This window comes from Alexandromys fortis, unplaced genomic scaffold (genome assembly GCF_014885135.2).
Source record: "Alexandromys fortis isolate MF-2015 unplaced genomic scaffold, M_Fortis_MF-2015_v1.1 scaffold_13, whole genome shotgun sequence".
In the NCBI taxonomy this organism is placed as follows: domain Eukaryota; kingdom Metazoa; phylum Chordata; class Mammalia; order Rodentia; family Cricetidae; genus Alexandromys; species Alexandromys fortis.
This window is the reverse complement of record NW_026067908.1, coordinates 3,995,208-4,011,320: the sequence shown is the minus strand read 5'-3', so window position 1 is coordinate 4,011,320 and position 16,113 is coordinate 3,995,208. Positions and strand designations below refer to the sequence as shown.

General features: G+C 45.7%; 1 protein-coding gene across 4 annotated transcripts in view; it reads right to left on the bottom strand.

Annotated features, from left to right (window-relative positions):
* Nucleotides 1-81: 81 nt before the first annotated feature.
* Zfyve9 (zinc finger FYVE-type containing 9) overlaps nt 82-16,113 on the bottom strand; it is a 119,698-nt gene continuing 103,666 nt past the window's right edge. For all 4 annotated transcript variants that reach the window (XM_050136108.1, XM_050136106.1, XM_050136105.1 and 1 more), the window contains 5 exons: nt 14,482-14,562; nt 9,021-9,183; nt 6,455-6,560; nt 2,874-3,050; nt 82-631 (listed from right to left, as the gene is read on the bottom strand). In XM_050136108.1, coding sequence (XP_049992065.1) covers nt 470-631; nt 2,874-3,050; nt 6,455-6,560; nt 9,021-9,183; nt 14,482-14,562 — 689 coding nt within the window. In that variant the 3' untranslated portion in view covers nt 82-469. The remainder of the gene's footprint in view (nt 632-2,873; nt 3,051-6,454; nt 6,561-9,020; nt 9,184-14,481; nt 14,563-16,113) is intronic.

The window sequence follows — 16,113 nt, the reverse complement described above, 5'->3', positions numbered from 1 at the left end:
TAAGCAGCTGGGGTGTAGCCAGGACGGTAAGTGTAGCAGTGTAACATTCTTTTATGCCAATTCTATACAGAAAGTGCAAACTTGACGCTTCATTGTTTATTTCCTTTCTGCCCCCCACCCTGATCTTGGAGATGGCTGTACCCATATGAGCATTTCTGAGCACATGACCAAAGAGAGGAGCAGACTTCTTGTCTAGACAGGAACAGAGGGGGTTAGCTGCAAAGATAGCGTAACTGTTGTGCAGTAAGAAGCTGCCCAGGTCTTCTTGGAGAATGCATAGAAGACTTAAAATCATGGAACATCTGTCCCCCAACCACCCGCCCCACCCTTCCCCCTAAACCCTACTCCCACCCCGTACCCTCCCCACCAATAGTGCTAACAAAAGCTTAATCTTCCAGTTTTAAAGTGCAAATGATTTGGATATGACTGCTGCTGCAACAGGTCTGAGCAGAGAAAACGGAGTCGTCCTCTATGCGATGTTTTCCAGAATGTAAAAGATGAGCTCCATGACGACAGGGCCCTCGCTGAGCTGGCAGGCTCCTCCATGGATGACAGGCACCAAGGCGCTGTCCAGGTCGTTCATGTACTGCGAGGGAAGGGGCTGGCCATTGCTCCCTGCTTGATAGCCAACCTACCAGGAGAGAAGGGACGACAGGTTATGGGAGAGAGGGAAGCTCTCTCCAGAGGGCTGAGCCAAGTCCTTTCCCATGAGCTAGACACATGACAGTGCATATACATTCTTCCTCTGTTAACTGTGGGTTACCACTCTGGCACCTACTCTCGTGAGACCTTGACCTTATTCCTGAATCCGCTAATGTCCGCTTCCAGGAATAGAAAGGATGAATCAGTTTAGCCTCTGGTTGTAAAAACTAAAGTGAGGGAGGATCTCTGTGAGTTCGAGACCAGCCTGGTCTACAAGAGCTAGTTCCAGGACAGGCTCCAAAGCCACAGAGAAACCCTGTCTCAAAAAAACAAACAAAAAAAACTAAAGTGAGGAATACAACATCACATTCTTCAGTCCATGCAGTCACCAACACACCATTTTTTGAGTAACTGAAAACAGAAATTCAAAGATAAAGGGCCCTTTCCCTCAAGAGAGTCAAACTTAGCAGAAAAAGATTTGCTATCCGATTGTTCCACATGAGGGAGCCTCTCTGTCCATCAGTATCTGATAACTGATAGGTTATCAGTACATGTGAGATGGGAACATGACAGACACTTCACTAGTATTACACGGATAACGTTTTTCTAAATTGCATTTAATTTTATGTGTATGGGTGTGTGCATGCACCACGGCGCATGTGCCATGACATGCATGAGGAAATCAAAGGACAGCCTCTCCTTCCTCTGAGTACGTGAGTTACGGGAATAGAACTCAGGCTGTCAAGCCTGGATGTCGGGTGCCTTCACCCACTGAGCCTGATTTTTGTTATGGTTGGCTTGTTTGGTTTTTGTTGTTGTTGTCATATAAGGGTCTTATATGATCAGACTGGTCTCAAGGATGATCTTAAGGTTTTGATCCTCCAGTCTCCACCTCTGAGAGGCTAAGATACAAGTGTACGTCACTATGCTCGGCTTGCATGGTGCTGAAGATCAATCCCAGGGTTCTGTGCATGCTCGGCAGGCACTCTGAGCTACATCCCCAGCCCCAGATAGGCCTTTTTTCAGCACAGGACAAGACCTTAAGTGAAAATAAACACTGGCTGACGATGCCTAGTTGGGAAATAAAGCCAGACACAACTTTTCACCCTGCCCTGATAATCTATTTGATTACATTCTGCACGAAAAAGCCAGGTTTTCCCCATGTAAGCACCCAGGATAGAAACTGCTTTGGGGCAGAATAATTACTGACTCAGAGGGACTATCAATCTGAGCCCACACTCCTTTCTTCTTTAAAAATAAACTTCGTCTATTTTTAAATGTGCGTAATGGTTTTGTCTGTGTGTATGGATGTGCAACGTGTGTGCCTGGTGCCCAAGGAGGTCAGAAGGAGTCAAGTCAGACCCCCTAGAACTGGAGTTAGGATGGTTATAAACCACGATGTGGGTGCTGGGAACTGAACCACATTTCTCCAGCCCCCACTCCACTCATTTCTAGTAACACTAAGGACTGAGGGTAGAAATGGTAGCTGGCAAATTTTAGGCACCCAATGCAGGCCCAATGGAACCTGCTGTGAAGAACTCGGCCACAATAGAGATACTAGGACAAGGAACGGGTTTGGGAGGTGAAGACTGGATTGTTAATACAGAGAGCACATACAAACATCAAGCCAGGCATGGGAGCACACACATTTAGTCTCAACACTCAGGAGGCAGATAGGCAGATGGATCTGGATCTCTGAGTTCAAGGCCAACCAGGGCAACTAGTGAGATCCTGTCTCAAAAAATTAAAAAAAAAAAAAAAAAGGTAAACAAAAATCAAAAACAAAGTCCCAATGACAAGAAAATTGTTGAGGAAACAGTGCAAACCTAACCAACTAAATGAAAATACTGGTAGCAAGACAAATTTTACTAAGCAGTGGCAACTGCAGATGCCAAGGAACAGGAACTCGGTCCCGCTGACTAAGAAGACAACGATGAGGGACACCTAGAACCTGCCCCTAAGGGGCTGCAGAGCAGTATTCATGGGTGGGCATGGGGGTTTCACAGGGTGACACAAGCTTATCAGAGGTGGCAGACCCTGGCCCTTCCTTCCATACCCTACAGTCCTTAGGATCCACAGTGCAAATGGTTCTGACCAGAAAGCTTATCTGTGCCTGGTGGGATGTGAGGTCATTTATCCTCTCGGGTAACTCAGGAAAACTCTCAGAGAAAAAGAAACAAGAACAAAACAACTCAAGGCCAGCTCCAAAAGCTGCCCAAGATGTTTCTTACCTGATCTGAATCAAGGGTCACGCGAAGTCCCAGTTTTGTCATTCCATCCTCCTTCAGAAGCTTCAGGTGGGGGCAGAGAGCGAGGCAGAATGCCTTGGCAACATGCTCGGTCAGTCTGCTGTGATCCGCAGGGTCGCTCAGGCAGTTATGCTGGTCATCATTTTCTAGGAAAAACACCTATCCCCAAACAAAAGAGGTTTCACCTTGTGTCCAGGATGTGGAACAAGCAGATTAGCCACTGTACTTGGGCACCCAGTTCTCTAAGATGTACAAGGTGATCTGACGGGAAGAGCACTGGAGAGATGGCTTGGTCAGGAAAGGCACAGGCTGCACAAGCCCGAGTTTACCCCTGGAAAGAACCTACTCCTTCATGTGTGCTGTGGCAGGTGTGCCTTACATCATGCACACACAGGCACAATAAGATCTGTAGAAAAGTGCAGCACCCAAGACAATCCCTGTTTGCCAGTCTCTGCATCCACACTGGCAGTAGCTCTGCTCTCTGCAAACACAGACCACGGTCTAATAATACTTTCTACTTAGAAACAAAAAGGCTCACATTTGGTACTGTACTTTTTTTTTTTTTTTTTGAGACAGGGCTTCACGTAATCCAGGCTGGCTTCCAGTTTATCGTGTAGTCAAGGCTAACTCCAAGCTCCTGATCTTCCCAACATGTACCACTATGTGCAGATGGACTGTGTACTTCTGAAAGGCAATTTAACATGTGGACACTATTCATAGGGAGTAATATGAGAGTCTAAAATAATAGTCACTGTAGACTGGGGATCTAACTCTCCACAGATTATTCCAAGTGGGTAAAGGCAGAGGCCAGGGGCCGGGTGTAGTAGCACATGCCTTTAATCCGAGTCCTGGAGAGGCCTCAGATAGATCTCCATGAGTTCTAGGACGGCCAGCACTATATAGTTAAGACTCTATGTCAAAAGAAAAAAGTGCCGGGTGGTGGTGGCGGCGCACACCTTTAATCCCAGCACTTGGGAGGCAGAGGCAGGCGGATCTCTGTGGGTTCGAGGCCAGCCTGGTCTACAAGAGCTAGTTCCAGGACAGGCTCCAAAACCACAGAGAAACCCTGTCTCGAAAATCAAAAAAAAAAAAAAAGAAAAAGAAAAAAGGGGGGGGGGAGACAAGCTGGCTGGGCATGGTGGCACATGCTTTATGGGGCAGAAGCAGGTGGATCTCTCTGAATTCAAGGCCAGTTTGACCTACATAGTGAGTTCCAGGATAGTCAGAGCTATGTAGAGACCCTGTATTACTCCCTGCTCCCCCACCCCGAAGACAATGATGATAACAGAGGCCAGAGCTTGTCCCGTGTTCACACAAGCCATACACTTTGCTGTGGACAGGCCAAGGCACACAGAACAGAGGTCAGGAGCAAGCCCTTTACTTAAAAGAATTCTAAAGAACTTCCTTCTCATTGGCCAGGCTAATTTCTTGTTGATTGTAGCATGCCTCCCGCCTTAGTTCTCCAAGTCACGGTGACCACAGGGCCATACTGCCAGGCCAACCTTTAAGGAACTTAAATTTCTGGGTTTGGGAGAGAGCTCTGTTGATGAAGTTCTTGCCTCATATGATGAAGGATGAAGTTTGATTCCTCAGAACCCACATAAAACTAGAAACCTTGGGTGTAGCATTGTGCTCTTGCAATCCCTGTACTAGGGAGGTAGAGACAGGATCCTTGGGGCTCACTGTCTAGCCTAATTGGTGACCTCTAGGCCAATGAAAGACTATTTCAGTTGGGCGGTGGTGGCGCACACCTTTAATCCCAGCACTCAGGAGGCAGAGGCAGGTGGATCTCTGTGAGTTCAGGCTAGGCTGTTCTACAGAGCGAGTTCCAGGACAGACTCCAAAGCTACACAGAGAAACCCTGTCTCAAAAACAAAACAAAAACAAAAAAAAGACTATTTCAAAGGAGTGAGATGATGTTCTTGATGGTGACACCTGAGGTTGCACATATATGTACAGGTGCACATGTGATATGGTGTGCCTGTGGGGCCACTTCTTTCCTTCCATCTTCTCATGCATCCTGGAAATCAAACTCAAGATTGCCAGGCTCTATGGCAAGGGCTTCCAACCACTGAGCCACATCACCAGCTCACAGACTGAGTCCTGCTTCTCAAAGGCCCTGCCTTTCTCCTCCTTCCCTCCCTCCCTGTGCACGGAGCTCTGGATGGCCTAGAACACTCTGTGTAGGGTCAGGCTGGCCTTGGACTGGCAGCAATCATGTCCCTGTCTCCTGAGTACTGGGATAACATCGTGCACCACTAGGCCAGCTTTCCAAAAATCCCATAATGCCTACTTTGTCTCTGTGTATACATATGGCAACTGCCTGACTTCTCTGGATGACATAAAGGGTAAACAACATAAAGACAATATTTAAAGAAAAATAAATAAAAATATACAATGCTTATATATTGTTATATACAACTCCTATATGCTGGTCACAAAGGGGCTATGCTATACACAAGGGGGCTGGGCACGCAGCTCAGTGGCAGAACACGTGCTTAGCACGTATGAGGCTCAACCTTCAAGACCACCCCCCCACCCTGCTGAGACCATTTCGACTTGCTCATATGTGCATGTGTTTAGGGCTGACCACTTGAGAATGGATCACTTGTAACGGGGCTCGTCCTAGAGAAGACTGATTCTTTCTCACCCGGCAGCCATCAATCGCCTATAGCCCTGCATCTAGAGTGGAGACTTGTGAAATTCCCCAGTCCACTTCATCATGTCAGCTGAGGCTGTCATAGGCGACCATACTGTAGCGCTTTCCTGTCCCACAACAGGCACTACCCTGTAACAGGCGTGCCAGTCACTGACTCCTGAGGTTTTCCCCAAGCCTTGTGGGTAGGGGCTGTGTTTGGTGGGACTTTAAAGAAATTAACTGATGCAGGATGGTGGTAGCCCAGGCTGGCCTCAAGTTTGTGATCTCTCTGCCTCAGCCTCCCAAGGACTGGGATTGCAGGTGTGTGGGAACATCTGGCTGGCCGATTAAGAGCTGGCTAGATCTGGCTTTGTACCAGAAACTTACCATTACTTGTTTGAAGACCATGTTTTCAATGGTCTTTGAGTGCAGCATGGCATACTCAACGCTCTGAGGAACACAGCACAGAAGGTGTGCCCAACAGAGACAGCCTTCTTGCCTTCCAAAGCAAACACACCTGGAAGTGAGTTCATCAGAGTGCTGCAGGCTGCACTTTGGATTTTCTTTCCCAGTGAGCTAAGACAGACCAGAGGGGATTAAATCTAGTAGATAAATGAAAAGCTTTGCTCAGAGACACTTCTTTTTTCTTTAAAAACGTTTACTTTTTTAAAAATGTGTATCTGTCACACAGGTGCCATGCAGAGTGTGAGGAGGTCAGGGATCGTTTGTGGGAGCTGGCTCTTTCATTCCACTGCATAGGCCCCGAGGATGGAATCAGATCTTCAGGCTTGGTGGCCAAAGCCTTTACTCACTGACCCATCTCACTGGCTCACCTTTTCCTTCCAAATCAGCCTAGAGTAGGGCTTTGGGCTTAGCACAAGGCTGTGTTGAAAGTAAGGCAAGTGCTCCAAGGTTTATTTCTTACCTCTGTCCATCTGATGACTTTTCCATTGGCTTTATACTCGGACCCATGGAATATCTTCACATTGGTTATGGATTCCATGGACTTCCCGTCTATAGGACTCACGGCACTGCGACAGAGGAAGGGGAAGGAGATAGGACATCACATTTCACTACCAAATCCCAAGTACGTTGTGCTGAAGACATCTGCAGCACGCCATGACAAGACACAGAGTGCGCATATGAAAAAGGGTTATGCACTGGACCTACTCAAGCACACATGCCGGAGGCAGACACTTGCAAGGAGCCATTTTTCAAAGCTGACCATAACAGAAGCAGGCTGTTTGCTCACGCTGCTCTTTCCCACATCTCTTTAATAACTGCACGGCCACTCACCCAGCCTGCTTCCCACTCCCCCCTCGCTCTAACAACACTGCTCGGCTGCCTTCGGAAGGCAGTGCTGCAGGGGAGGAGAACCTGTCATCCCTGGGTGCTGTACTTCACGTACCAACCCCTGCTTGGAACTTGGGGAGTTTAATGATGTCTGTTATGAACTATTGAAACGACAGACATACACCTTTAATCCCAGCACTCGGGAGGTAGAGACAGGCAGTTCTCTGTGAGTGGAGACCAGCCTGATCCTCAGAGCGAGTTCCAGGACAGGCCCCAAAGTTACAGAGAAACTCTGTCTAAAAAAAAAAAAAAAAAAAAAAAAAAAAATACAAAAACGAAACAAAAAAACTATTTAAAGCTGGGGATTTGGCTCAGTGGTAAGAGAGCTTGCTTACCACTCGGCAGAAGACCCGAGTTCTCTCCCCACTAATAACACATAGACAAACAACAGCCCCAATGCTGTGGGAAGCGACAGAGCATGGCTACCATAACGGATCCTCAGGCTCAGGTTCCAAAACACATGTTTCCTTTGACAGTTATTTCTTCCTCAGAATATAGCAAGTAAATTAAATATATGGAGATACACATTTACTCTAAAAAGAAAACAATGACTGACAAGGATTCTAAGCTCTTTTTTAACAATGTTCAAACCTGTTAATTTTCTTGGGTCTTTTTAGTTTGTTTGAGACAGGGTCTCACTATGTAATCTGGCTGGCCTGCCTCTGCCTTCTGAGGGCTGGGATTAAAGGTGTGCTCCTTCATGCCTGGCTCTGTTCTTAGTTCTCTAGACATCAAAAGCTAAATCAGCAAGATGGCTCAGCAGGGAAAGGCACTTGTGTGCAGGTCTGGCCACCTAGAGTTTAATCCCCAGAACTTACATAAAGGTGAAGGAAAGAACCAACTACATGTGTGCCAGGGCAAGGCCTTCTCTTCCCCCAAATACATCAATGTAAACAGAGAAATCTAAGCTGGAGAATGGTAAATACTGCAAGCTTTGCTGTATGTGAAGAGAGAACTGCACAGCAGGGCTGAAATACAAACAGTGGCTGGAGAAGTGGGGAAGAGGGCAGGCTGGGAGCACCACACGCAGAGGTCTGGGGAGGAGGCACAGCTGTGCTCAAGGGAGGAGGAGAGGCTGAGGAAGGAAGACTGCCTCGAGACATAGAAGATTCCAGGGCAGCTTGGGCTATAGAGTTCAGCCCTGGCTCAAAACAGCAAGAAATGTAGGCCCTTACGAGGTGACAAGTGGTGTTAAATTCCATCTTGAAAGACACTAGAAGCCATGGGTGGTCTGACAGAAGTGACATGCCCCTGGCAGCTGTGTTAGAGACTAGAGACAGATCAGAGAGAAGGACTTCAATGAGGGACATGCAGGCTACTGCAGCTGTCCAGACTGAGGGTTTAAACTGGGGAAGCTGCTTTCTATACTAGGATGGTGGTAATGGAGGTGGTAAGAGCCACTGTGATGGATACACTCTGAAACACGGCAAACAGGATAATCATGGGGTAGAGCAGAAAGAGAAGTGTCTAAAATGAATCCAAGAATCCAAGGTTTTAGTGTGCAGCATTAATATAGAGTTGCCATTAGTCAGGGAAGAGTTTGGCTGTGAAGCCCAGGAGGACGGTTTTAAATCAGTCTTGCCATGTCTTAGCTTTACGGTGCTGACGAGTCATCAGCCTTTAGGTACCTGCTTATTCAAACGAGGACACCCGTCCTATCAATGGTAGTTAACAGTGCAGATGCTTCATACCCCAAAGGCGTGCAACTTTAGGAGACCTGTGTTTGCTTCACTGCCTTCTCTCTCCCTCAATACAGACAGCGAATCCTTCAGAGATCAAGGAAGGGGCTGGAGAGGTTGCCCAGTGGTTAAGAGCACACATTGCTTGCCGAGGAACCAGGTTTGGCTCCCACTAGGTAGGATAGATGGCTCCCAGTCACCTATAATTCCAGACCAAGGGGAATTTGAGGCCTCTGTGTCCATGGGCACCCACAGTTATGTACACAGGCATATATACAGACAATTAAATTTAAAAAATGTTTAAAAAACATTTTTTTTAAAAAAGAAATCAAGCTATAAACAGAAATGAAGAATTCTGTTACACATCCCTTTTTTGAGGCAGGCTTCTAGTGGATCTGTAACACAGTGTGCACAGTAGACGAAGCCTGAGCTGCCCCGACTGCTCTGAGGCCCACTCACCCTTTGTTAACCTTCTTGTCGTCATCCACCCACTGGATATGGATCTGCTCCTGGGGTTCCTCCGCATCCGCCTTACCACAGGTGATGGTGAAGTCCTTCATCTCCCGAAGCGCCTGCCTCAAGGAATCCATGTTCTCAGCAGTGATCTGGACCATAACGCCATCTAAGACAGGCAGCATGGAGACACAGTGCAGAGCCAGGGAGGGCTGAGACACAGAGCCTAGTGTCTGGCAGATCCTCTGATACTAAACAGAAGCTTTACAAAGCCAACAGACACAAAGACGTTTTCTTTCTGAGCTAAAACCCTTACTAAAAAAGCTGTGAGAGCCAACATGGAGACGTCCTTGGCTTTAACAGGGCACATTCCTTTCAGACCCCATGTAGTGTTTCTTCTGAGATGGCTCCGAGGGAAACTTGCTGCTCTTCAGGCTCACAGAGCACTTGATTCCCCTTTGCCCTCTTACAGTGTGTGGCCTTCTCTCTCTCTCTTAACTTCTACCATGACTGCCTAGTATATGAATAGCCTCCCTGTAAGTATATGTTTTAAAAATTACTAAACAGCAACAACAATAAAACAAAACAAAGTTTGACTAGGTGTGGTGGTACAGACCTTTATTTATTTATTTATTTGGTTTTTTTTTTTTTCCCCCGAGACAGGGTTTCTCTGTGGCTTTGGAGCCTGTCCTGGAACTAGCTCTGTAGACCAGGCTGGTCTCGAACTCACAGAGATCCCCCTGCCTCTGCCTCCCAAGTGCTGGGATTAAAGGCGTGCGCCACCATTGCACAGACCTTTAGATATCAGTACTTGGGCAGTAGAGACAGAAGGATCTAGTTTGAAGCTTGCCTGGTATACATACATAGAGAGTTCCAGGATAGCCAGGGTTACATAATGAGACCCTGTCTCAAAACAAAACAACAACAACAAAAAAAAATAAAAACTACTATGGTAATTTGAATATAAACTGCCCATTTGCCTTTAATCCCAGCACTTGAGAGGCAGAGGCAGGCAGAGCTCTGAGTTTGAGGCCAGCCTGATCTTCATGTCGAGTTCGAGGACAGCCAAGGCTATACAAAGAATCCCAGTCTCAAAACAAAACACAATGAACAAAAAAGAAAAAAAAATTTAAAAAAAAGGCCCCATTTCCTCATGTATTTGTATGCTCAATCCTCCAATGATGAACTGTCTAGGATTAGGAGGCATGTCCTTGGAGGAAGTGTGTCAACAAAAGAGGACTTTGAGGTTTCAAAAGCCCAAGCCAGGCCCAGTGTCTGTCTGTCTGTCTGTCTGCCTGAGGCAGGAAGCTCTCAACTATTGCCCCAGTGCCTACCTGCAGGCCACCGTGCTCCATACCATGATAATGGACCCAACCTCGGAAACCGTACGCAAGCCTCCCCTAATTAAATGCTTTCTTTCATAAGAACTGCCTTAGATATGGTGTCTCTTCATAGCAATGGAACTATGATTACTGCATACAGAATTACAGTAGTAGGTTTAGACTAAAAATGAGTTTTAGATGGGATACATGACCAACAGACGGTTAGCTATTTTTCATATTGAGTTTTCTATTTTGACCTATCTGAGTCGAACAATATAATTTTGAGAGTAAAACGTCACATATTGAACATTTTTCTGATTTGTTGCCATATACACATAATCTTGTCATAAAATAATTTCTTTAATATAATATTTAATTATACTTTATTAGATACACTATATATTTAATTTTAATCATAAAATAACTTCATTAACATAATCCTAAAGATCACTTCTGTTTTCGGGGGGGAGGGGTGAGAACAACTCTCAGGGCCAGTTTTCTCCTTCCATCACGTGGGTTCTAGGGATCCACCCATGTTATTAGACTAGATAATATAGACTTTTTACCTACTGTGGCTCCAACACCGGCCAGCTTAAGCTACATAAGACCCTGTCTCAAAACACTGAGGTTGGGGAAGGATTCTGGGGAGTTGGAATGGATATGTTCAGGATACACTGTATGGAATTAACCATTATATTTTAAAAAGAGTATTATTAATTCTATTTATTTGAGAGTGTGTGTTAATGACATGAAGTCAGAGGATAGCTTGCAGGATCAGTTCTCTTTCCTTCCACCATGCAGGTCCCAGGGATGGAACCTAGGTCATTGGGCTTGGTGACATGTGCCTTTATTCACTGAGCCAACTCACAGGCCCAGGAATGTTTTTCTGTGAAATGAACCAGCTTAGCATGGTAGCTCACTCTTTGATCCCAGCACTCGGGAGGCTACCGACTGAGGGACACAAGTTCAATTCTAACTGTGCTACTTGGCAAGTTCCAGGCCTGCCTGAACTACATAGTATGACCTCATCTCAAAGATAATAACAGTACCGGGAAATGGCACAGTGGTTAAGCACACTTACTGCTCTTTCAGAGGACCCAGGTTCAATTTCCAGCACCCACATAGTGGCTCACAACTGTTTGAAACTCCAGCTCCAAGAAATCTATCACTCTGTTCTGACCTCTTCCGACCCCAGGCATGCATGTGGTATATATACACACATGCAAGCAAAGCACTCACACATGTAAAACAAACTAAATAAATCCTGATAATAAAAATAACTACTACTAAAAGACTTGCCCTGAGCTGGAGCCCTACAATGCCTCACAGCAAGCAAACCTGTGTCTTACCCAGGCTGCTTGAAAGGAACAGTTTGACTGGACAGCTTGTCTCATAGACCGCTTTCCCAGTGTGCATGATGCCTTGGATTTGATCCCAAGAAATTCCTGTACCCGGGATGGTGGTTTAAGTACTTGCTCTCCTACATTCGGGAAGGCAGAGGAAGGGAAACCATAGGTCCGAGGTCATCCGTGGCAACACAATGGATTCAAGGCCACCTGGAGGCGCCAGGACCCTGTCCTTTCTTCTCGTTTAGTTGTTTAGTTTTTCCCTTGTTACATTACAGTCGTTGACTAAGTACTTTTTTCGTTGTTATTGTTGTTTGTTTTTCAAGACAGGATTTCTTTAGTAAAAGCCCTGACTGTCCTGGAACTCACTTTGTAGACCAGGCTGGCCTCGAACTCACAGAGATCTGCCTGCCTCTGCCTCCTAAGTGCTGGGATTAAAGGCATGGGCTTCCACTGCCCAGCAGCTAAGTAAAATTTTTTAAAATGTGCTGTAAACTTCTTTTTCTCAAGATTTATAGTTTCTTAGAGCAGGAATGTTTATTACATTTAAAGTAGTAAAAATTTATTTTTAATGTAACACACAATCCAGTAAGAATCTATTTTGCATTTACTATATTATTAAAATGTAACTCAACAGCATCATCACTGTTATGGTTTTCGTCTCTTTAAGAGACAAGCCCACTCACGGCGACCCCTGCCCCCCTCTCGTCATCTTGACTCTCACTGTCCCCTCTTGGCACACGTGAGTTCCCTCTCTCCCGTTTCCTTTCTCTGTCTCTCTCCTCTTCTTCTCTTTCTTCCTCTCTCCTCTAAGTAATAAATATCAAATTCTATTCTGTACGATGTGTCTGTCTATGTGCCTTCTACCCGCCACGGGCTCACACCCCTGGGCTCGCTGGGACCAGCCTGCCCACCATGCACCAGCCCACCCGGGACCCTCTCCGAGTTGTTCAGGATGGCAGCCATCTCTGCCTAGTACTGGCTGCTCTGTGGGCCTGCATGCTGCCGCAGGGGATCTTGCAGCATTTTTAACAATCACTGTTGAACTGGTTTTGATCTGTTTGGAACTGTTATAACAGGACTTTGCCAGTAATTGTATTTTTTTTAATATTTATTATGTACACAATATTCTGTCTGTGTGTATGCCTGCAGGCCAGAAGAGGGCACCAGATCTCATTACAGATGGTTGTGAGCACATATGGTTGCTGGGAATTGAACTCAGGACCCCTGGAAGAGCAGGCAATGCTCTTAACCTCTGAGCCATCTCTTCAGCCCGTAATTGTATTTTTTTGAGTTCAAGGCTATGATGTATACATAGCAAGTTCCAGGCTAGCCAAAGCTACATAGTGAGACCTTGTCTCAGAAAATCAAACCAAACCAAACACAAAACTACAGCAACTCTTAGGTGTAAACAAATCCCAGCTCATGGCCACATACATTCAATTATAATATAAAGACACAAAACTTCCTGTTACTACTTCATCAGGAATTGGAGTCTTCTCTTTGCCCCACCAGCACTACAGCGCTAGGAAGGTACACTAGAAGAGCCTCCCGCTGGGGCACAAAAAGCAATGCAGTCTCTACTTTGTTGCTGGGACACTTGTGTTTAGAATCCTCTGGGGAACACTACTGGTTTCCAAATCAACAGATCTAGACAGATACGTGAAAAAAATCCTCAGGGAATTCTGTTTTATTGCTAGAAAATAACTCTGTGCCTTTAAGTCATCCCAGCTGAGACCACCAAATGTCCTGGAGCAGAGAGGAACTCTCCCTCGGGACTATCCTATCACAGTCCCTCTGCTAGAGGAGTCGGCAAGCACGATAGAAACTGCTTTACACCATCAAATCTGGAGAGATTTGTAATGCAACAAGAATAACTAGACCAAAATACAGTAGGGAACAACGACAAAAAGAAAATCAACAGCAGGCTGGCCTGCCTTCCCAAGGTGTTAATCAGCCTCTATCAGGGTGAGCCACGGCTAATCACAGCACACTTCACCTGCACCTCAATGGCAGTGGCAGTATTTCTATGGGAGGAGGGAGGGACAGCACCTACACTCCTGTAGATCTGCAGTATGGTATCTGTCCCTATATTACAAACCCTCAGGCACCCTATATCAAAATGAAGGGCCATCTCTGACATTTCACCAGTGTCTGTGGTACCTGTACTTATCCCCTTCTTTGGAGAACTAGGCAACTGCATGCCAGGCTTTTGTAATATTAGTTAGACTGGTCTGGAATTCCTGGGTTCTAGTCAGTTCCAGTTACTTCCTGCCTTAGCCTCCTGAGTAGCTAGCTGGCAGTCAAAAAAAAAAAAAAAACAACTACAGAACTACAGGTTACAGATTGTGGTCTGAATGAAAATGGTCCCCACAGACTCACAGGTGTAGTCGTGTTGGAGGAAGTGTGTCACTGGTGGTGGACTTTGAGGTTTTAGAAGTTAAACAAGGCCTAGTGGCTCACTGTCTTTTCCTGGTGCCTGCAGATCCAGATGTAGAACTCTCAGCTACCTCTCCAGCACCAGGTCTGCCTGCACGCCACCATGCTTCCCACCTCTGAACTAGCCAATTAAAAGCTTCCTTCATCAGTGTTGCTGTGGTCATGGTCTTTCTTCACAGCTATAAAACCCTAAGACAGACATCTACAGCTCAGTGTCAAGCCCCCCCCCCACCCCCAATGTTTCATCTAGGATGAGCGTGCACGCCTGCCTCCGTTTCCCTGTACATCTGGTCTGTGCAGCCGGTTTAGAGCTTACTTTTCAGCTGTACAATCAGGAAAGAACTGAGGCACATCCTTTACCTTCCACAATACTGGACTTGGCAAGGTATCCTGAAGAGGACTTCAGAGCACCACTGAACACAAAGAAACTGGCACCAGTCACTATAACAGACAGAGAAATAGGTTAGTGAAGACGGATCACTGAGATGAGCATTGGGAACAATAATGAGGGGAATTCCAGATATCAGCACACAGAAAACAAAACACCACCACGTGCACCAACCAGTTAGTTCAAATGTTTACCATATGCTTGTGAGAGAATTTAAGATACAATCAACCCTGCATTCTGCTGTACTCTTCCTTCCTCAAACAAGAATCAAACCACCCAGCTGGTCTGATGTTTTTATTTGCTTTTTGGAGACAGGGTCTTACTATGTAGACCAGCCTAGCCTTGAACTCACAAGTGCTGGGATTAAAGGTGTGTACCTCTCCCAAGTAGTTATTTTTTAAAATATTTTTAAAATATTTATTTATCATGTATATAATATTCTATCTGTGTGTATGCCTGCAGGCCAAAAAAGGGCACCAGACCTCATTACAGATGGTTGTGAGCCACCATGTGGTTGCCGGGAATTGAACTCAGGACCTTTGGAAGAGCAGGCAATGCTCTTAACCACTGAGCCATCTCTCCAGCCCCAAAGTAAAGTTGGGTTTTTTTTTAAATATTTGTTTATTTATTTACTTATTATGTATACAATATTCTGTCTGTGTGTATGCCTGCAGGCCATAATAGGGCACCAGACCTCATTACAGATGGTTGTGAGCCACCATGTGGTTGCTGGGAATTGAACTCAGGACCTTTGGAAGAGCAGGCAATGCTCTTAACCTCTGAGCCATCTCTCCAGCCCCCAGTAGAGTTATTTTTAAAAGTCTATTTGGAATGAATATTTAGGGTTGGGAGATATCTCAGTTGGTACACTACCTGCTATATAACCATGACAACCAGAGTTTGGCTCTTCAGCACCCATGAAAATTTGAGGTATAATAGTGTCCATCTGTAATTCCAGATAGCAGGTGGGGACAAGCAGCTCCCAGGAGCTCACTGGCCAGCCATCCAAGCCAGTGAACTCCAGGTTCAGTGAGAGATCCTCTTTCAAAACAAGTCAGGGGTTGGGACAGGGGCTGGCTAGATGACTCAGGAAGTAAAAAACCCTTGCCACCAATCTGGTGACTTGATTTCTATCCCTGGGACCCATGTGTCAGAAGGAGAAAACCTATTTTCTCAAATTGTTGTCTGACCTAAACACAAACACAATAAATAAATGTTAGAGAAACAACACAACAATAAAACAAAACAGTGAGCAAGTAATTAAAGAAGATACCTGAAGCTGACTTCTGATTCCCACATAGAGAAGTGCCAAGTAAGTGCATATACATCTACATGCACGTGAGACATCCACATGCACACACATATGCACACACTCATGCATGCACGCACACACACACGCACATCACACTACACTACCACCATCTCTCCAGAAAGGAAAGGATATGCGCTTACAACTTATATTGCTCTTATTTTCCTACACTTTTGTTTGTGATAGGGTTTCCCTGTGTTGTCCCTACGTGTCCTGGAACTCACTATGTAGACCAGGCTGTCCTGGAACTCATAGTGTAGACCAGGTTGGCCTTGAACTTGAAGATCCACCTGTC